At 42.6% G+C, this 22,880-nt stretch overlaps 1 protein-coding gene across 1 annotated transcript in view; it reads right to left on the reverse strand.

Annotated features, from left to right (window-relative positions):
* TPO (thyroid peroxidase) overlaps positions 1-22,880 on the reverse strand; it is a 945,924-nt gene that overhangs the window by 522,774 nt on the left and 400,270 nt on the right. The window contains exon 8 of the mRNA XM_086925200.1: positions 18,152-18,410. Within this exon, the coding sequence (XP_086781326.1) occupies positions 18,152-18,410 (259 nt within the window). The remainder of the gene's footprint in view (positions 1-18,151; positions 18,411-22,880) is intronic.

Raw genomic sequence — 22,880 nt, forward strand, 5'->3', positions numbered from 1 at the left:
CTTGGCTAGTGGGATTGAGGAGACATGACCTATAGGAGGTGTGGGGGGGCCAGATAGTCGGTCAACTATCTGGCCTGTGGCGGTAAGGTAATGATCGGTGAGCAGTGATTTCAAGGTCCCTAGGGGAGGCGCCACCCATTATGGGTGGGAGCGCCCGGGGGGAGGCGGCCATTGGCCCCTCCCACGGGGGGGCGGCACCCATTACGGATGGGATCGCTCAGGGGGAGACGGCCATAGGCCCCTCCCAGGGGGAGATGGCTATATACCCCTCCCACGAATTTCCCGCGGGCTGGATATCCGCTCCGTGGAAGAGAGTGCGGGGAAAGGGGGGGAGTCCACGCTGTCCTTCTTACGGATACCCCGCACGGGAACTCGGACGACCTTAAGATGGCGTCGAGTGAAAGGGGGCCCCCATGACAAGGGAAGTTACAGTTGGCTACGAGGGTAAAGTCCTCTGCGCATGCGCCACTCACACGTGAGGGCGGAAATTGGTGATAGGGATCTGACACCGGTTAAGACCTTGCCGTTGGCCCCTAACGATAGGATGTACAAAATTCCTGAAATGCATTATGTCATGATGTTAGACTCGGTTAGGAAAATCTTTGTATTAGAGATTTGTTAAGGTTAACCTGGATACCTGTCTTCATCAAATGTAATGAAAGTTGAATTTTGTACATGATACGTGAAACGTTTTAATTTAAAGTTTTAAATGTTGTTTCATATTTTAATAAATACTGCCGGGGGGGTCGTGAGGCCCCCCTGCCTTCCAAAAGTTCAAACTGTGTCTGTCTCCTACCATTGGGATTGGTGGTGGAATGAGTGGCTGGCATCCCGGACCATATGGAAAGGGGAGACCACTCAGTCACTCCGAACTTATGGCTGGGTGCCCCGATCCCCCGGGAAACCTTTGCGGGCGGGGGGCGTGTCCCGGCCGGCACGCCCCCGCCACCTAAAAGGGTTGTCCTAACACCCGCCTGGAAGTCCGTGCACCTCTGGGCGGGATAGGGACGCTGCCCCGCCTTCCCGCTGCAAGATAAAAGGCACAGGAATCCAGGCAAGTGTCCTCTTGTTCCTGCGCTCTGAAGGCTGCACCACTCGTCGCTCGTGAGCCCTCAAGGGAACAAGCTGCATTTTTTGACCCACCCACCAGCCCCTGTTGCAGAAGTTTGCGAGTTAACAAAGTTCTGAGTCGCAATTTGATAGTAATGAATAAACGTCTTATTGGATTCGTTGCTCTCATCTTAAATCGATGCCAAGAGTATGCATGCAACTGAATACTTGCCCATAGGCCTTTTTTCCTTTGTAGAAATGTAATGGAATGTGTGCAATAAAAACGTTCTCTGCTATAGGACCTTTTCTCCTTTGTAGCGATGTTATAGTCCATTATACCTAGCTGTAATTTAATATTAAGCGTAGGTTTTTTCTCCCCTAGTAGGTAACTAACTGTCGTATTTATTTAGTCTTCGGTCGGGCGGTAAGGTCATGATCGGTGAGCAGTGATTTCAAGGTCCCTAGGGGGGGCGCCACCCATTATGGATGGGAGCGCCCAGGGGGAGGCGGCCATTGGCCCCTCCCACGGGGGACGGCACCCATTATGGATGGGATCGCCCAGGGGGAGACGGCCATAGGCCCCTCCCAGGGGGAGACGGCTATATGCCCCTCCCACGAATTTCCCGGGGGCCGGATATCCGCTCCGGCAGAAGAGAGTGCGGGGAAAGGGGGGGAGTCCACGCTGTCCTTCTTACGGATACCCCGCACGGGAACTCCGACGACCTTAAGATGGCGTCGAGTGAAAGGGGGCCCCCACGACAAGGGAAGTTACAGTTGGCTACGGGGGTAAAGTCCTCTGCGCATGCGGCACTCACACGTGAGGGCGGAAATTGGTGATAGGGATCTGACACCGGTTAAGACCTTGCCGTTGGCCCCTAACGATAGGATGTACAAAATTCCTGAAATGCATCATGTCATGATGTTAGACTCGGTTAGGAAAATCTTTGTATTAGAGATTTGTTAAGGTTAGCCTGGATACCTGTCTTTATCAAATGTAATGAAAGTTTAATTTTGTACATGATACATGAAACGTTTTAATTTAAAGTTTTACATTTTGTTTCATATTTTAATAAATACGGCCGGGGGGGTCGTGAGGCCCCCCTGCCTTCCAAAAGTTCAAACTGTGTCTGTCTCCTACCATTGGGATTGGTGGTGAAAGGGGTGGCGGGCATCCCGGACCATATGGCATTCTCTGCTTTCTATATTTTACAAACAGAGGTTTAGAGAGCTCAACAGACGGCATGAAAGTAATCAACACTTTCTTTAACCACAGACTTGACCATGTAGATCTATGTGTGGATTGATAATTGCTGTTAGTCTTCACCCAACAGTTTTGCCTTTACCTCTCCTGTTATCTGATTTCATCGTTGTTGGCATTAGGACTATGTGAACTTTTCTACTGCTATCCAGTGGTAAAGTGCTTATACTCTCCTTAAAACATGGTAACATTGGCCTACACCTGATTGGCACATGTCATTTACTTATATATCCCTAGTACATTGTGCTACCTGTACCTTGGGTCTGTAAATTAAATGCTACTAGTGGGCCTGCAGCACTCAATGTGCCACCCACTAAAGTCGCCTTTTAAAACATGTTTTGGGTCAGCCATTGCAGCCTGTAGTGTAGTTTTAAATTTTAAATTGCCATTTTTGACCTGCCAAAATAAACCGTTTGCTAGGCCTAAACCTACCTTTTTAATACATATGTTACCCTAAGGTCATTCCTAAAGGCCCATATGAATTGGTACATTGTATTGTAAGAATAGGACATGTGACCCTAGGTTTGACATGTCCTGGTAGTGAAAAATTCCTAGATATGTTTTTCACTACTATATTGCCTGTTTCTCCCATTGGATAACATTGGGTTACCTTGTTACATTTCATAAATGCTAACTTTTGATTCGGAGCAGATAGGGATATCAAGCTTGGACTTAATTTAAAATACACCTTAATGGTAAAATCTGATTTAAGTCACAATTCTGAAAATGCCACTTTTAGAAAGTTGACATTTTCTTGTCCTAAATATTTGGTATCTGCTGCCAGTGCCCTGAGTCACATGACTGTGAATGGCTTTCATGTTAGGTTTATGTATTCTTCTTAGAAAAATAGACCAAAGTGGGCTATGAGTTGGCCGGATGAGGCATTCCTCCAGTATTGCTGGGGGTGGAGCTCTTTCCTGCCCCATTTAAAATTCAAAGGGCTTGCCTCAAGACACGCCAATATATAAATATTTAGGCGTAAAGATTGACAACGGCGGGCGTTTTAGTGTACAAAGGTCGTGTATCAAAGGTAAAGGGATAGCCTTGGCAATCGCTCTAAAAACCTTGAACAATAAACTATCTGGTCCATCACTGACACCTTTGGTACAGGTTATCCGAGCTAAACTACTGCCTACAATCACTTACGGAAGCGAGGTACTACGAGGCAGAGATGCAACAATACTTGACAGCACAATCATAGCCGCATACAGAATTATCTTTAGCCTTCCTAAGCGGACCTCCCCACCACAGATCAGGCTGGAGTTTGGCATCCAACAGCAGCTCCTGGCACGTCAGGGGGCCTACATCTGTGCATGGGACAAAGTGAGGAAATCTGCACAGGGAACATTGAATGAATATCTGTGGAGGGAGATAGAGCAGTCCTCGACATCGCCTGCAGCCAAATATCTAGCAAAAAGCCTTGTAAACACCGGGCTGGAACAGCTTTGGGCTTCCTCCATAGATCATAAATCTTTCAACAATTTGGTAAAGAAATCCATCAAACATCAGTCATGGGTACAAGATAAAACCGATTTTTCAAAAAGAAGGCACGCTTGGATGACTTTGAACTCATACTCGGCAAAAGCTCCCCAGAATTATTTGGGCTTGGGTTACGCCAAAAAGACCAAAATGTGCTTCTTAAGATATAGACTAGGGCTTCTACCCTGCACTCAGTATTTCCCACACTGGTTAAGAAAGAAAGCAGAATCGCCATGTCGTCTGTGCGGTGATGTGCAAGAAGACATGATTCACCTACTATGCTCTTGCGAGAAAATGCAAGAGGAGAGGAAACTCCTTTTGAAACGACACTTTATTCGGTTTGGGATACGTACACGAAGGAGTGCAGTACTTACTTGTTTCTCATCTCAGGACCCTCAACTGAGTTGCGGCCTTGTAAAATTTTTAAAGGCTGTGGAGAAAAAAATGTCAGGACTAGAATCTTGAACTGTTCTGATCCCAACTTATCTTGTAATAGAATCTTTGTCTACTTCCAGATACTGTGTGACAAATGAAAGACTAATATGGTTTTATAACTATGAAGAATAGAGCACAAAATGTCCACACTATGACGGTTTTAAACATATGTAATTTTATATTGTGTTTCATTTTAACTTATATTTTGTATCGTACTGCATTGGTTTTAATTAACTGTGCAAATAAACTATATCTCATATCTATCTATATCTCAAGCACACACAATGGAACCTGACACTAGTATATATCGGACCAGGCTTCTTGGAGCCTTGGCAGGGGAAGGAAAGAATTCTCAAGAACAAGATGTGGGTGTAGTATAGGTAATCTCACACTTCAAAGGCTGGCATAAGGTATAAATAGTGAACCCTCAGAAAACCTCTTCAGTACAGTCCTGGTGAAGTCTTCAGAAGGATGGCCTTGATCTCCTGTGGACTACCGTGCTGCCTGTAGGCCGGCAATGGTGCTTGAAGGCCTGCCTTGCTGCGCTGCTTGAAGGCCTGCCTTTCTGCTTGAAGTAGAAGTCGACTAGCTCCTTGAACCCAGGACCACCAGAAGGGACTCCAATGGCATGTTGACTGGCCTCCTTTGTGACCTACAGGGCGGTAACACTCTCCAGTGACATTGAATACTGCACCTGGCCTTTGCTTGGGTGTGTCCTAGCCCCCAAAGTGGTGCCCCTTGGTGCTGGACCCTTGGAAGTGTTGTTAGAGGTGCTGCTACTGCCTAACACTAAAACTTGGGGCTTAGAAAAATTGTCATCAATAAAGTACCTGGAGAACCGACAGAAGACCAGGACCTACCAGCCTGCAGCTTTGTCCTGCTGGAGTTTCTCGACTTCCCCATTGTTGTCTAAGTCCGAAGTTAAAAATCCTCACCGGGTTCAACAGCGACTGCCTCCCCATTGACACCAATGACCTCCTTGTAATAATAAATCCAGCTTTACTTGCTCTGAAAATTTGCGTGCTTCACTGAGATGTCGTTTAGCCGCTACCTGGAGACAACGACTCCTCCTCAGACACAGCCTGCTGCCTTGCTCCTCTAAACTCTATCTTCTCCTAGATGTTTCTTTAAGAAATTTCCCAAGTCCAAAGGTACGCTGAGAACCGGCCCCCACAGTTTGCCCTTTGTTCTTTTCGGTGCTAGATTTCACGAAAAAAACGGTAACATTCTTAAACACTTCTACTGATTTGGTTTGGTGTCATTTTGTTTTTCTATTCTTAATCAGTTTGGCATTTTTCTTGCGATGTGTTTTCAATTTACTACTCTTTGTGTGCTGCATACACACTTTACACAGTGCCGCCAATTTAAACCTGCCTGCTTTTGTGCCATGCTACCAGAGGGTTAAGCACAAGTTAATTTATTGTTTTTGTGGTTTACCCTGATATGGATTGTAGTTGTTGCTTCAGTAGGTTTTCACCCCTCTCAATCGATAACCCTCTTTCCTACAGTAGTCTTTTTTTTCGTGCAAGTGGCAAACAGTGATAATACAGCTCTTAATGACAGTGGAGGTGTTGCAGGTTCAAGTTAATATGTAGATATCATATTTCATTTGTATATAGCCCAGATTTTTCTCCCTATTATTGACAGGACCAATTACATTCATTACAAAGAGTTATGTAAACTAAACAGAACACATCATTTATTCTAAACAAATAACATATCTGACGTTGCATTTCAGGTTGCTAGCACTTGCCCTCTTTTGTATGGTTTCTAGGTCTTGGCGTAGTTCGCTGATTTTTGCTATGCGGAACTTCGCGAAGTTATGCGAATGGCCGAGTTCAGTGTGAACTGCATTTGGTGCTGGTATTCCTTCAGCTTGGATAGAAATTCAACCCGAGCTGCAGCTCACTCTCGCAAACGTACAGTTCGCATTTGCGATCGCGAGCGTTGGAAAAGCTTCACTGCACATCGCGAAGAAGAGTTTTCTGCACTCTGCCAGCTCTGTGGAGAGCAGAAAACTCTGCGAACTCCGTGAACGGAGCGAAGTTCACTGCCCAGGCCTAAATTGGTTACCAGGATTTGGACAAATATTTCAAAATCAAATGTTTCAATTTCCATTCCATTTCCAGACTCAGAATAAAGATAGAACAGAAGTTGGCTACTTGGTAAGGTGCAGTAACACTATATGGCTGCTTTCCAAACAATCTCAAAGTCATTAACAACAATTAATTGGTAAGAATATCTGCATAGTATTTTTTTTAGAAGTGGGTTGTAGGACTTGGCCTTTTTGGCTAAAGTTCCCTAAACTTTTTGCTTTCCCCCTAGACCCTTTTCCTGACATAGAGTTGCCAAATTAGATGCTTTGGGTACTTTGCCACTGCTGATCAGTGTCAAAGTACAAGTGTTCCCTGTGTAAAGTGTAATGGTAATTGGTTGGCCATGATTGGCATGTTTGCCTTACTAGTAAAGTCCCTACTGATGTGCACTGTGTGTGCCATGGCTAGTAATGCAAAGGTGCGCGGAGAAGGGAATCCAGGCCTGCAGTGTAGGGCCTGCGCGCAGTTGCTAATTTAGTATGTTGTCCTGACAAGTACAACCAATTGTCAGGCCTTACTTTCCCTTTTGCGTACACAGTGGGCACCCCTGTGATAGGTCCCAGGTAACCCCTGGGCAGGGTGCAATGTAAGTAAAAGTCAGGACATATACTGAGGTGTGTGCTGTGTCCTGACAGATAAAAACACTCGTTTTTCACTGGTAAAAGGCCATCTTGCCCATAGGACAGAATGGAGGAGGCTGGGTATTGGGGCATATTAGCAAGAACCTCGATAAAATTATCGTTGTTTTAGCGACAGGAAACTGCAGCTAAAACAGCGATAATGGGCTTACTAATATGCGTTATAGAATTCCAATAGAAGCCCAGGTTAGATGTGCAGGACATCTAACCTGGGCTTCTATTGGAATGTTATATAACGCATATTAGCAAGCCCATTATCGTCGTTTTAGAAGCAGTTTCCTGCCGCTAAAACAGCGATAATTTTAACTAGGTTCTTGTTAATATGCCCCTGTGTTTGTTAGCCTTGTTTCCCATAAGTTTAAAATGGAGAGGTAAAGTTTAGTATGTATGAATTCACAGTGTCATAACACATCTTTCTATGAAAGTGGCTTTGTCACTGTGTGTTCAGAAACCACTGTTTTAGAAAGTTGCTGAGTTTTGTGCTTTAAGCATTTCTGTGTCTCTCTGCTAAATGTGGATTGGCTGTCTGGATCTGAGAGTGTCTTTCCCCTGCTCCTGTGTCTGTTGCATTGGAAGTGGACCCAGGTGCTTGGTCAAGTGGAGCCGATGCATCATCTGTTGTGTAAAGCAGAACTGATGCATCGCCGCTGTTGTGGGAACAGAACCGGTGCATTGCACTTGGGACCAGTAAATCTCCATTGAAACCAATATATCGGAACCCCTTTTTCACTGTCACTGCAGTGAGAGACTATTGCCGTAGCCCTTCAACTGCGTGGATAAATCCAAAACCTTGGCTTCGGAACCAACGCATCTCAGAACCGGAGCCTTGTCTTCGGAAACGGCACATTCCCATTGTTGCATGGAGAAAATCAACACATCGCCGCGACTGTGGGATCAACACTGATGCATTCCTCGGCTGCACCCCATATTTTGCTGTTGCAACTAGAATCAATGTACTTTTGTTCTGCAGGCCTTGTGTGGCTTCCATAATCTGGCCGGCGCTGGATCACAGTCAGCCTCAACTCTTGACTGTGTGTCCCGGTCCAGCATAACCTCAAAGCGCTTATTGTGTCTAAGTGCTATTTTTCAGTTCTATTCCTTAAAAAATCATAACTTGACTTCTACGTATTTGACTTACCCTGACTAGTCTTGTGGTTCCTGCTTGGATAGAGTACAAATATTTGCCAACCAGAAACCTAATTTCTAACTGCATCTTAACCTGGTACTGTTTCTTTAATTTATTTATTTATTTATTTATTAAGAGTTTTGTATAGCGCGAACAAGACCCATGGGTATCAGAGCGCTTCACATTACATTAGGTAGTTATAGTCCTGCATTGTTATCGTAACTTTCACAATATTATGAGGTAAGTACATATATGATACATAGAGCGACAACATCAATAACATTTCTACAAAGAGTAATAGCATATATTATGACACAGGTTTTAGTATATAGTAAGATATAATGTGTAAAAGAATCAATCAATCCTAATTGTCCATTTCCGGTGTATGTTCCAGCTCCAGTCCTTAAACATGAATTCTGATTTCCCGTGCCTCGTCTATGGTAGGAATTTACTCATTAGGAAGATCTTAGTTTCCTCTTAAAGGATGTTGTATCTTCGATCTTTCTAATGTTTGAAGGAAGTAAATTCCAGATTCTAGGTGCTGCTCCTGAAAAAGAATTGTCGTAGGTTTTCTTCTTCCGGAAGATGGCAGGTCTCAGTATTAGCTCATTTGTGCTCCTGGTTGGTCTATTACCTCCAGATAGCTTAATTTTCTGAGCAAGGTATTTTGGTGTATTGTGGTGGAGCGCCTTGTGGGTTATGCATGCCATTTTTAGCTGGATTCTGGCTTCGTACGGTAGCCAGTTTAATGCCTTAAAATGTGGCGAGATATGGTCAAATTTCCTTGATCCAGTGATCAGTCGTGCGGCTGCATTGAGACATGCATTCAGAGGAGCTGTTAAAATCTTTGGTAGACCTGCTAGCGTTGTGCATTCATATTCAATCCTCGCGATAACTAGAGACTGAACTGCCAGTTTGAGGTCTGCTTTGGATATGAAAGGTTTCACTTTTCCGATGTAGTTCAGATGGTAGCGGGCGCTGTTTGCCATTGCGTTGATATGGGCTTTCATGTTTAGTTTCTCATCTAGCGTGATTCCTAGAGATTTCGCTGAGCCAACTAGGATAGGGGTGCAATTTAATGCTGTGATCATATTGTCCCATTCCTTCACTTCTGTGAGTTTCTTTGGTGGAGATATTAGTAAGAATTCAGTTTTTTGTGCGTTTAGTTTCAGATGGTTGACCGATAGCCATTGTAATGTCAGTTTTAAGGTCTCATTCATTCTCATGATGTCTTCCCTGGATGTGATCTTGATATAAATCTGGGTATCATTCGCATACATGTGGTAGGAAATATTCGATTTTCGAAGGATTTCAGTGAGAGGTTCGATGTAAAGGTTGAACAGTGATGGTGATAATGTAGACCCTTGAGGGCCTCCAATTGAGTTAGGGCATGCTGGTGAGAGTGTTTGATTGACCAGGAATCTTTGCGTTCAGATGGTAGCGGGCGCTGTTTGCCATTGCGTTGATATGGGCTTTCATGTTTAGTTTCTCATCTAGCGTGATTCCTAGAGATTTCGCTGAGCCAACTAGGATAGGGGTGCAATTTAATGCTGTGATCATATTGTCCCATTCCTTCACTTCTGTGAGTTTCTTTGGTGGAGATATTAGTAAGAATTCAGTTTTTTGTGCGTTTAGTTTCAGATGGTTGACCGATAGCCATTGTAATGTCAGTTTTAAGGTCTCATTCATTCTCATGACGTCTTCCCTGGATGTGATCTTGATATAAATCTGGGTATCATTCGCATACATGTGGTAGGAAATATTCGATTTTCGAAGGATTTCAGTGAGAGGTTCGATGTAAAGGTTGAACAGTGATGGTGATAATGTAGACCCTTGAGGGCCTCCAATTGAGTTAGGGCATGCTGGTGAGAGTGTTTGATTGACCAGGAATCTTTGCGTTCTATTCTGCAGGAAAGATTCAAACCATTTTAGCACATTTCCAGTTAATCCCATCCTATCATGAAGCCTGCTCAGTAATTTTTCATGATTTACCGTGCCGAATGCTGATGATAGATCCAGGAGGATAAGTAGACATGTTTGATTACGGTCTAGTGCCTGTAGTGTATCATCGACAATATGTAGGATCGCTGTTTCTGTGCTATGTCCTGAATCCTGATTGGCAGTCGTCTAGTAGTCCGAACTTCGCGATGTGTTGGCTTAGTTGATTTTGTACGCATTTCTCTATTAGTTTGGCAAGTAAAGGGATGTTGGTCACTGGGCGAAAGTTATTTGGATCTGCTGGGTCCGCCGTCGGTTTTTTGATGATGGGGACGACTTGACCTGTTTTTAGGCAATCTGGAAGGATCCCTTGTGATAGAGAGGCGTTTATTATTTTCGCCCAAATGGGAATCACAATGTGGTTTATTTCTCTGACGCATTTAGCGGGTAGAGGATCACTATAGTGGTTGTTAGGTTTGATGTCTGATAGTGTTTTGGCTATGGTACTTTGATCAAGTATTTTGAAGTTAACCCTTGTGCCTTGTTTTTTGTCCTATTGTGGGTGTTTTCTACGGTGCTATTGGGGTTTTGTCTGTCCATATTGCCAATGTTATCAGCCTCTTTCCCGAGCTCTCTTTCCAATTTGTTGGCCTTATCTGTGAAGAATGTTGCGAATTCTTCACAGCCTATTTGCGTTGTTGTGGTTTCTTGGCTGGTTTTAGCTAAATTATTGGATTGTTGTTTTAGAATCTCGAATAATTTCCGAGGTCTATTTTTGGCGTTATCTAGCTCTGATCTGATAAATTCTTTTTTGGAGTTTAGTATTTTTTTGTTATATTCGCTTCTAATTCTTCTGAGTGATTTCAGTTCGGGCGTTGTTGGGTGTTGTCTCCATCTTCTTTTCGCTAGTCTTAGTTTCCTCCTTTCTTCATTCAGAGTTTCACTGAACCATGGGTTTTTTATCTTCTCTGTGACTCTTTTCAGTTTTAGAGGCATTGTATTGTTGACTATATTCGTTACTGTTTTAGTGTAATGATCTGTAAGTTCCTCCACACTTTGCAAGTTGTTCGGTGGAGTCAGTTTCTTCTCACAGCTTTCCAATAATAATGTTATATTCGGATCTCTAGTGTCTCACATCCATTTCTTGTGTCTGGTAGGTTGTATCGTCTTGTTCTTTTTCATATTGTTTATCAGGAAAGTTATGGCATGGTGATCTGACCAGTCGCATGGCTCAATTGCTATAATTGAGGTATTGTTAGTGTTTGATATTATCCAATCCAGCGTGGCTCCTTTTTCATGTGTTGGCTCTGTGCATACTTGGCTAAGATTTAACTCCTTTAGGAGGTCTTTCAGAGCGTTGACTTGTTTGTCTTGGTCGTCATTCCAGTGTAAGTTAAAGTCCCCCAGGACAATGTTGTTATTTTCAGACTTGGAGTCGGTGGTGATAATTTCCATTAACTTGTCTATGAAGGTTGTATTATCGCCTGGCGGGTGGTAAAGTGCATGTAGATTGCATATTTGATTATCTGCTGATCTTATCTTGAGGTTTAGGTGTTCACAGAATTCGAGAGGTTCTGATGGCACTTGTGTGACTTCTATTTCCGATCGGTAAATGCAGGCAACCCCACCCCCTGTCTTTTTTAGTCTATCGAGTCTCACAATATTATACTGTGGGGGTACTAGTAGGTCCATACTAGGAGACGAGGATTCTGATACCCATGTTTCCGTCAGGATTGTCACATCAATTTCTTTGTTCAATATGAGATCAGCTATGTCTGATGCATGTTTTGCTGCCGACCGACAGTTAAGGAGTAGGCATTTTAAAGGTTTCCCTGCTATCCTTGTGTTCATGTCATGTGATTCCGTGATTAGTTGTACTTGCTGTAGGTTGTTATGATTGGTTTTCCATTCATTTTGTCTTGATGTACTGTTAGCATCGATCTGGACTGTTCTGATTTTCTCACCTTCAGCGAGGTCAGTAGACTCATATTCCTGAAGTAAGGATAGTGTTTCTTCTTCCGTAAGATGGTTGCCAAAGTCACTCTATGACAGACAATTGAAGTATCCTCCCTTTTCCCTGAATTGGTAGCCAATGCCACTACCGAAGACATATGCAGCTACCAAGCAAAGATCATAAGGAGAAGGATGGAAGAGGGAACCTTAAGAGAAGAAAACAGATACCACTAATTCCTGACTCTCCAATCAAGGATAAACAAGATAACTTTGGCATACTTGAAGCAGTTCTCAAAAACTAAACTGTGTGCACAAAAATAATTTTTCTCATTACCAGAGGCGTAACTACCCCATGAAGCACAGAAAGGTCACTGACTAGTGCCACTCCCTCAAAGCTGGCGTGAGCTTTCTCCAAGAAACTACAAGTAGCTGTAAAGGAGGCACTATTTATCCATAACAGATAAGTGGCTGATCTATCCTATTCTGCAGCAATCTCTAAGAAAAGTAGTGATATTAACTTCACCTAAAAAACACTGGTCTGTCGATTATCACCTCAGAGCGGAATGATATTAGCTGATTAACCAACTTCAAGGCAGGGATACAGATATCTGTGCAAGAAACAATTATTTACTTAATGTTGATGACCCATAATTCTGGCCTACACTGGCTAAACTAGCTAATTTACCCCATAAAGCCCGTATTGTCCTTGGTGGGGACGTCAATCTCCTGACAGATATTCCCTTAGATAGAATCTATGCCTTCAAATAGAGAGTCCCCAAAGCAAATAGAGCAATGCAATGTCGAAGCACAACCCATGGCCTTGCCGATATGTGCCTTGCCGATGTGTGGAGGCTCTACAATCCTACAAGTAACAACTTCACTTTTTCTCTCCTTCGTGAATTACCTACTTATTGGTTGACTCCTCTGTCCTATACACCTTTTTCTCGTCCAAAGAACTCATCTGAATTTCTTATCACGCTGCCAACTTGCTTTCTATTCACATTCTTCCCATCTACATAAGTAATTAGCATTTTTCATTCACAAGAATATTTCTTCTGTTTCTTTATCCGTTATTCTGTGGGACACACTGAAGTGTTTCTTCAGAGGCTAGGTGATAATACGCAGAAAACCAAAGTAATCAAATCCTCTTTAGAAAGCCTAGCAGCTGACGTAAAAGCTAAATAAAACATCTAGAAACACATTTGCCATGGTGGCACTAAAATAGCTTATCTACCCGTACAATACAATCTTTAGTAAACACTCACACTTATGGGTTCATACCTAGAAACTCCTACTTAATATTGAACATTAAAGAAAGCCAGTAAAAAGTTAGAACAAAAATGGATGATATTCTCAAAGTTTTCCAGAAATTCTATGATAAATTATACACCCCTTCAATAACCACATCCAAAGAGGTATGCCTACAATTTTGCTAAAGTCTCCTAACGAAAGCCATTGCTGCCACGGAAATTCTTAACCTAATTTGGGCTATTGAAAGGAATACAATTATGAATGTAATTAGGCTCATTCCATCTTGTAACACCCCAGGTCCAAATTGTCTACTCATTCTTTTTTTTTTAAACTTTTGCCCCCCCAATTAATGACCCCTTGGAATCTGTCTTGAACCACTTTGCTTCTTCTGAGGAAGTGTCTGGTATGGCATTTGAGGCCCCAATTGTAGTTATATTTAAAAAAGGGAAAAGATCATTCTAAGCCTAACAATTTCAAATCGATTTTTGCTAAAAGGTATAGAGACCAAAATGTATGCTATAATTCTAGCCAAATGGCTTGAACCCATGTTCCCCAAACTAGCCAATGCTACCCAAATAGATTTTATTAAGGGCAGACAAGCATGTAATAACCTTCACATGTTCTGCAACATCAGTGGAAAAACATCTCTTCCTCATTCCCTGCAACTGCAGACAAAGCAATGAGTTTTCCTGGCTGTACTAAAAGGCTGCCTTAATAGGCAACACTTATATTAAAATGGATATGTCCCAGTATGTTGTCCAATCAACTAGAATTAAAATCAATGGAGCTTTGACTGCTACTTTTGCCTTACGAGAAGGCATTCATCAAAGCTGCCTGCCTTCCCCTCTGTTATTGCTACTAGCCATTGATCCACTGCTGGTAATGCTAAACAAGTGTATTGAACTTGCAGGCCTAAAATATGGAGACTCGGTTTTTAGAATGGCTGATGATATTCTAATCTTTACAGAAGCCCTGGACATCCATATTCTCACCATTGTAAATGTTATTAATGAGTTATCTAGGTTCTTCGCCTACTCCCGGAAGAAAGACAAAACTGAAGTCCAACCGTTAAATATTCAGTGCCACCACTCAAATGCCCAATGGCAATCCAAGTATATCAAATAGATAGGCATTTGGTTTTGTAACAACCTATTGGATTCTAAACCCCGGAATTAACCTAAAATGTTTGAAAAAATGAAGAAGCAATAGACAGCATGTTCCCCAAAGCATATCTCATGTTGGGTCAGACTAGAAACCTTAAAAATGATCGTAATCCTGCTATTCAGTTTTCTGGAAAGCATGCTTCCTATGCACCTCTCTCAGGCTCCTTTCTCAATCTTTAACAAACTACTTCCACTTTTTGCTGATGTAAGAAAAAAGCCCTGAATATGTATTGAAGGGCTTATGGTTAACTTCAACACTGGTTCACCTAACAAAGAATGTTCCTGGCTGTTCATGGCACACAATAATTTAAAATTGATCCCATCAAGATTCCCACTTGGCTTACCATCGAACATTATATCAGCCACCCTTATTCCGTTAGGTACAAGTTTGACTATGTCCCTTTACTCCTTTTTACACTCTAATAAGATTTTAAAGACGCAATTAAAGCTCTACTATGGTGGACAAAGCTCTCTCCTTCAGCATAAATAAATCATAGCCCAACTCAATAGAAGACATTTCAGACGGCAGTCTCTTCCGCAGCTACTCCACACTGGGATAACAAAGGTATCTCCCTAGCAGCCAATCTCTCTGCAGACTCCGAGCCTTTAACCTTTGCTGTTCTTCAAGAGTAACATGCCTTGTCCAACCTAGATTTTTTAATAACCATAGTTAAAGTTTGCAAATTAGGACCCCTTCTAAAAACAACCCTTTTATCCCCACTCAAATGCATGCAATCTCGGGGCCATGTAGCATCCAAGATTCATAAACGATGTGTAGCCCCACTAGCCAACGGGTTTCCGACTTGCAAAGCAAGTGGTCGACATATATCTCTGATAAAGGTAAAACACCCATCACAGTTGAGGCCTGGTCTAAAATTTGTCCCCATTTACTTCAAAACAAACTTATCCCACCCATCGCTAACATTAACAACCTTTTTTGCATCACATTTCCTCCATTGGATCCCTGTTAGATTCTTTAAACTGAAAATAATGGATCCTGACACTTGCTTGTCATACACCTCAGCACGCGGTGACCCAGAACATGTGTTTTTCATGTGTAAATGGTTGCCTTCCTTCTAGGAAGATATCACTTGCCAACTGCGCAACATATTTAACACTCATTTCATTGGATTTCCCAATGGTTATTCTCAGTCCATTTGCACCCGTATCCCCAATCAAGCTCCTACACACAGAACTCTCCCCACTCAACTTACTTATCACCATTGCCCTGAAGCTCGTCCTCCTAGACTGGAAGTCCACTAACAATTTCTCTCACCACACTTGGTGAGGGTAGGTCATCTACCTCAGAAGCATGCACACTGCCTAATCGAAGGGCACTGGCAACCCCATTACATCCCAACATATATGGAGAGCCTTCAATGCTTTCATACACAATGTGCAGTAGATTTGACTGTCCCTTCATGGCTTGATATCTCAGCCTTCCCTACTTGTTTGGGGTTACCCGTGAGATTCTCTTCACTTGTTCACATGGCTCCCTTCGTTTCTTTTCTCTTCTTCCTCCGTTCTCTTTCCTCCCTTCCTTCTTCCCTTCTACTCTTCTTCTTATTCTGTTCTTCCAGGTAACATGCCCACCACTATTTCTTATGTCTCTCATGACCTCATATGATGGGTGTCTTCAGTTTCTATTGTTTATGTATAGACTACGTACTTACCTCTGATTAATGTAACTCCTTTGTGTATGAAAAGCAGGCTCATCTTTTATGTTGTGCTGAGTCAACTCTAGCCGAAAATGATTTATTTCCTATATCTTCTCAATCTGCACTCTTAACGATTTCACTGTAGGTATTATTACGGCGTTTTAATATTCTTAAGCACCCGACATTACCTTTCAAAGACAGTTTGTGCCAGTATGTTTTATTGTACAAATCTAAAACCCAATAAAATCTTTAGAAAAACAAAAAGGGGCAGATTTACAAGCCCCTTGCGCCACATTTACGCCGCTGTTGCGTCACGCAAGGCGGCGTAAACGTTGCGCATCCCTACGAGGCATTTACAACGTGATGCAGCTATGGAGATGCGTCACGGTGTAAGGCCCTGCGCCACATGAAACCTGCGTCAGGTTTCATGTAGGCGTTCCGGTGCAGGGGGGGCGTTCCGTCGCAGGAAAGCCCCTGAAAAGTGACTCAGTGAAATCTACAAGTTTCACTGAGTCACTTTCCCAACGCTGATACGTCAAAACCCTGCGCCTGCTTGAAGCAGGCGTAAGGCTTGACGCACCACGTTAAAGATAGGGCAAGTTGGAAAAGTGCTGGAGTTGCATGCCGCACGCAACACAACTTCAGCACGGCGCCAACTTTACGCCCAAGATGCCACACGCATCTGTTCATTCCTGCGCCATGGTGCGCCGCATTGTAAATGCGGCGCATCATGGGTGGCGCAAGGATGAACTTGCGTGCCGTATCTTTCATGGCGCATCTCTGCCGATTTGCAGAGAGGCGTCAGGCAACGTAAATCTGCCTCAAAGTGTTCTCATTCTATCGGAGTCCTTGTTTGGCATTAGTCATAGGAGACCCCTTTCAATTGTATCAGTAAAAACGTTGCTTTTAGTTGCTAAATTCTGGGAGCAAATAGAAGTAGTCAACCTACCGAGGTCAGTGACAGAATCGAGAACAAAAAGGAACTTACCTTAATAATTATATGAGTGTCCAGTGCTAGATATTTAAAATAACTTTTGCCAGATACAAACGCTTGCTTATTACAGAACGTTTTCATTGATCGACGTACCTGCTAAATACATTGGTGCGATAGAACATGGTTCGTGTCTACTCTCTAAAAAGGAAAAGTGTATCCTTAACCAAAATATATAGGGGCAAATTTACAAGAAAGGGGCAGAGCATGGATAATCCCTAAAATTGCTAACGCTGCGCTCTGTCACTTTAGAAATGCAGGGACACGCCGTATGTACAATTATAACGCACACCCCTGCATTTATCCCTGTGCTGGCACTAAATTCAACTGCCTAGCGCCAACACACGCACCCTTGCACAATAGTGCAAATGTGCCTGCGTTGAGGGAATGATTTTTTATGTGCAGGAAGATGTCTCTTCCTGCACATAAACAATCCAGAATGGTGATTAGCAACTCCTATGTGTGGTGCATATGTGCAGCACACATAGAAGTTGCAAATCATAATTTTTTTAATGATTGTTTATGTGCAGGAAGATGTCCCTTCCTGCACATAAACAATCCAGAATGGCAAAATTTAACTCTGTGTGCTGCATATGTGCAGCACACATAGAAGTTGCAAATCTCGTCATTTTTAAAATGATTGTTTATGTGCAGGATGGTCTTTTTTCTTGCACAATTTGCTGTTTCAATGTGTGTTGCACAATGCAGCATACATAGAAACAGCAAAAACAAGGAGAAACAAAGCATTGCTGCTCTTTTCACAATGTTAAGATCACGTTTTTCCTGGTGACAGAGGGCCTTATATACAAGGAGGTGTTAAGCCATGTTAAGTGGTTTAACGCTGCCTTGTAAATAAGGCAAAGCCCCTATCTCCACAGGAACGTCACAAAAAGGGACTTACCTATGTTGATAGGGGCGTGTAAATAAGCCTCATAGTTCATTTTATTTTCTTCATTATGTACATACTACAGTATTTTGCCAGAACATCTTCTTACGATAATTATATGTATTATTAAGTAATACGTCTGAAAAGTTTTTATTGTTCATCACAGTGAATACATATGTATCATTTAGTAAGGACACCTGCTTACTTAAGAATGATATAGCAATGTTACCTTCTTTGATAAGTCTCCAGGGGCTAAAGAAAGTTTCATGTAGATGAAGGGTACGGAAAATCTGGTGCTCTTGAAATTCAGGATCTAATCTCTTTATTATTGGTGGAATTGTTGCATGACCGAAGCGAAATGCTGCTGTTGAAAAAACATTTGACACGGTGGGGTTCACAGTATGATTATATCCATGATAGTCACCAACATACTGACTGAATGCAGAGGATCCAATAATTTTGGGAATATAGTCCCTTAGAGTAATAATCTAAAAGAATTAACAAAAAGAATATGGTTGCTGTTACCTATATAATTATCTCATTACAATTATTCAATTGCTAAACTAGAAAAATATAATAATATAACATAACACAGAACAGCATAGCATTGCATAATACACCTTCACCTGCGGATTTCTTGGCCCTATCTCTTTTTTTAAAATTGTAAAAGAGAAAACAGCATATACATTAAGCACAAAGTTAGTAGACAGAGATGTTCATTGCTGAAAAGAAAAATTGTTATAGCCCTGTTGCAAACTTTACAGTGAGAGCACATGTTTGGAAACTTAGGGCCTGATTACCGGTCTGGCAGTCCTGGAGCAGACCACCACACCAGTCAAACTAGACCGTCAGCCGCCTGCCAGAATATGAATAATCTCATGTTCTGGCAGGCCGTCCTTTGGCTTTGCCATGGGGGTACCTATAAAAAAGGCACTGCATTGGGAACGCCAAAGATTTTTGCTTCACGGCTTGGAAAATAAAGCTCATGCCATGCAGAAACTGAGGTATATGCACTCAGGGAGGCACCAGATGTTCCCCCCTGCAGGCACCCCATGGCCCTGAGGCATAATATTCTTTGCTGTCCCACAGCGGCACCGGCAAGCATATAGTGGCCTCAAGACCAATTCAACACCGACAAGGGGGTTGTAGCAGTCCCATAGCAGTCCGACTGCTCAACTTGTAATAGATTGGCGCCTGTCCCCGCACCAACACCGTGGCTGAGGCAGTCCACCGGACCACCTTAGTCATAATTATTGCCTTAATCTGTCATGCTCTTTGTTCCAAATTGGCATCCTAAAAAAATAGCCAAACAGTTAACTCACGTATTTTTTAATTGAATAATAATTTAAGTGCAATTTGAGATGCAGTTCTGACAACCGCAGGAAATGCAATATTGTCAGGTTTCGCACTGCTCGACCTGATTTTTTTTTTTTTGTGACACCTCCAGTCTTGTGGACTGCGTAGCTCAAGTGGTTTTAGTGAATAAATGAGAGAGCCTCCTGGGAACCCCCTAAGGTATTGTCTGCATTGTGGCATATGAGCACAGCAGCAGCAGTGCACTCACTGGACTCCTCACAGGGCAATGTTGGGTTGCTGCAGCAAAACCAGGGTTTTTTTGGTGAATAGCTGGCCTCCTGAGAGCACTTTCTTTCAGCACTTTCTCTGTCAGCCCCTCCATTCAGTTCAGCCTTGCTGGGCAGGTCCCTCGGGTTATTCCTCCTACATATTCTTAGCTAGGAAATCGAGTCCTTGTTTCACCTCAGATCTACCATCCCTTTCCAAGAAGGCTACTTCCTTATTATTGTCTACAGTAGTGTTTCGAATTCAAGATAGACTACTCACTACCTGTGTGTTATTTCCAGATCCGGTCTTTCCTAATTTCTTTTCAATTACTTTATCATCCCTCTTGGATTCTACATCTGCATGACCTTGCAACAAAATCACAGTATTTTTTGGAGGGTTCATTTTCTTGTTTGTCCATGGATTTTTACTATATTCTTCAATTGTGTAGACTTCAACTGTTCTGGCATTGTTCCCATCTGGTTCTGCCACCATGGCTTTCCTGTTTCTCTAATAAAAAGTCTCTCACTGTTAGACCTGTCAGCCGGAGAATGGTCTTTCCCCAACATTTTGTTTCACCCATCCTATTTTAATGAATTTGTTTTTGTTGTCCTTAACCTCTTCGATGCTCATGACGGCTCCCAGCCGTCATGCGTCATGAGTCACGGTGGGTGTGTGCTGATGATGGCCGGGAGCCTTCATGACCACGCCCGGGATAGGAATGTTCAGCACTGCGGCAGAATTCATGGCAGAGTGATGAGGTTAAGACTCTGTGAACTCTCACATTGCTAACCAGTGCTAAAGTACTTGTTCTCACTTCCTAAAACCTGGTAAAATCGGCTTACATCTGATTGGCATAATTCCTTTACTTATAATTCCGTAGTAAAGCTGTATACTATATACCCAGGGATAGTAAAATAATTGCAACTAGTGGGCCTGAATCAAGTATTGTGCCATCTTCTTAAGGTATCCCGTAAAAATCTGTCCCATATCTACAATTGCATAGGAAATTTTAAGAGAGCCCTCCTTGGCTACAGCTTGATGCTTTGTGTTTCTGGAATTTTCCACTTCTAAAAAAAGAGGCTAAGTCCAAAGATAGGAATCTTCCATGTCCAAATAAAAGCAGAGACTGGGCCCAATCCACCTAGTAAAACAGAACTGCTCTCCGTTGCGGTTCGCCATAACTTTTGAGTTTGCCTTGGTCTCGTATGATTAGAAGTCCGTAGTTGGTGCTTTGATCTTTTAAGTGCTTGTTTTCACTTTAAAATTTAAAAACTGTAAAACTCTAGTTTTACTGATTAGATTTTTGTCATTCTAGTCTCAAGTAATGTAATAACATTTACACAATCTAAATTGGCATGGGATTGTTCTTGTGTTGTGTATTTACTTTACTGTTTGTGTGCAGCATAAACTCCTTTACTCAGTGCCTCTAAGTATAACCCTACAGTTTTTTGCCAAGCTACCAGAGGGTTCAGCATAAGTTAATTTGGTGACTTTTGTGGGTCACCTTGACAAATATTGTGGATGTTGCTTGAGAAGGGCTCACACCTTCATGTACAACAACACAATCTCTCACTCTACTCTAGTCTACAGTCTTCATCATTGTGTCAGCTGGTTTTTCTGTTGTTTGGGTCTTCTAGGTGACCATCTACTTCTTCCATGCTTTTTAATAGTTATTCAGGACACTTTGGCTACAGAAAAGAATTACCCTTACTTTGGGAAGCTCAAGTCATGGGTCAAGGAGTAGCTATTACATTGTGCCATTGACAATCACAAAGCAGTCAAAAGATCAAACCATAGAATTATATTACTAAGAAACATAAGGAGGCTTAGGCTCATCTGTGAGATCAGAAAAATGTAATGCAAGCCAGAGAATGGTCACAGCAAATGCTATTTTCAGACAACATGAGTAAGTTGCTACATGGTCAAGAACTTGATGCACAACTAAATGATTTGGAGATCTAGCATAATCTACTAAGAGCTCAGTTGCATAATGGATGTAAGCTTTGATAAATATGCAAATGTCCAACTGTGACTTTAGGATCTAATCTGGTTGAGTATAATTCATATAGCATTTTTGTTGTATAATAGATTTATATAATGCTTATGCCTCCCTCATTGCCTTATCAGAAGAGATGGGTACATATTGAATAAAGGCTGCATGCTGGGGGTGATGGACACATATTAGCAACTATGATGAATCCATATACTCCACTAATTTAGGACATATGTTGTGGACCTCATCACTTTGTATTACAGCAATATTATAGAAGTTGGCCTGGTATATGATGTCCACTGATTAAAGTGCGCACTTTGCACCAGTTCAAACAACCCTTGAGGGGATTTAGGAGGTCAATGATAACCCTGGAAAGCTATCCAAGTGGTAGCTGTGGAGAGCAGCCTTCATGCTTGGTCTAGAAGGAATGTTAAGCAGCTTTTGTTACCAGAATATAATCTTATTGTATTGGTTAAATGAAAGGAGAAATATACAGTAGTTATACGAATATATATGTATTATTATAACACACCTTAAATACCTCACAGTATCTGCTACATGCAGATAAACACAAAGCACACAATACTGTAGCACAGAAACAAGCGTAAGTAGCACTAATACACAGTGGGCTGCCAGGGGAGACCAAACCATATACTAAAATAGTGGTATAAGAAACACAATTCGAGTCAAGACAGTGTCTAGAGGATGTAGAATCGCTGTGCCCCCAAGGAAACACCCAAGGTGAGTACGTAGGCACCCCACAGAGGATGGGTGCAGTGTAAGAACACAACAGCATGCTACGTACTATTCAGTGGGAGAGTGGCTTTTGTAGTTTTACAGTTTAAGGACCCTTCCCAGTGGATTAGGAAGAAGCCCTTTGGAACATAGATGGAGAGCCACCCCACCCATGGATACTGAAGTACCAGAGTTACCTATGCCAGGGAAGCCTTGTGCATAGGGCTGCAGTGGCATTGGAAATCGCCATCGTTCTCAAAGCGAGTCTTCAAAAAAATGCCACTGTTGTAAAAAAGAAAAGAAAAGTGTTCAGTGGAACCCAAAGGTGGATTCTTGATGGAACAAACAGAGGCAACAGAGTCTGGGTCACTCAGGAGTGACCAGGGGCTCGGTAGATGAATGCCCACTGATGTTGGGTGCTTCAGGTGTGAAGGAGACCTTGCCTCTACAGCTGCAGGGACCAGGAGATGTCAAGGTTGACTAGGTGCTAGATATGAGCGGTCCCACAAAGGATGTCGAGTGCTGAGGCGTTGGTATCCAGCGGGAACACCAACAAGCCTTGGCAGCGGCAACCCACGTAGAAGGTCAAGGAAGGATACGGTCTAGCCCAGCATGGACCATATGACTCACCACAGCAAGGGGAGTCAGGACAGGCCGCACAGGGCGG

This window comes from Lissotriton vulgaris, chromosome 6, assembly GCF_964263255.1.
Source record: "Lissotriton vulgaris chromosome 6, aLisVul1.2, whole genome shotgun sequence".
Lineage (NCBI taxonomy): Eukaryota > Metazoa > Chordata > Amphibia > Caudata > Salamandridae > Lissotriton > Lissotriton vulgaris.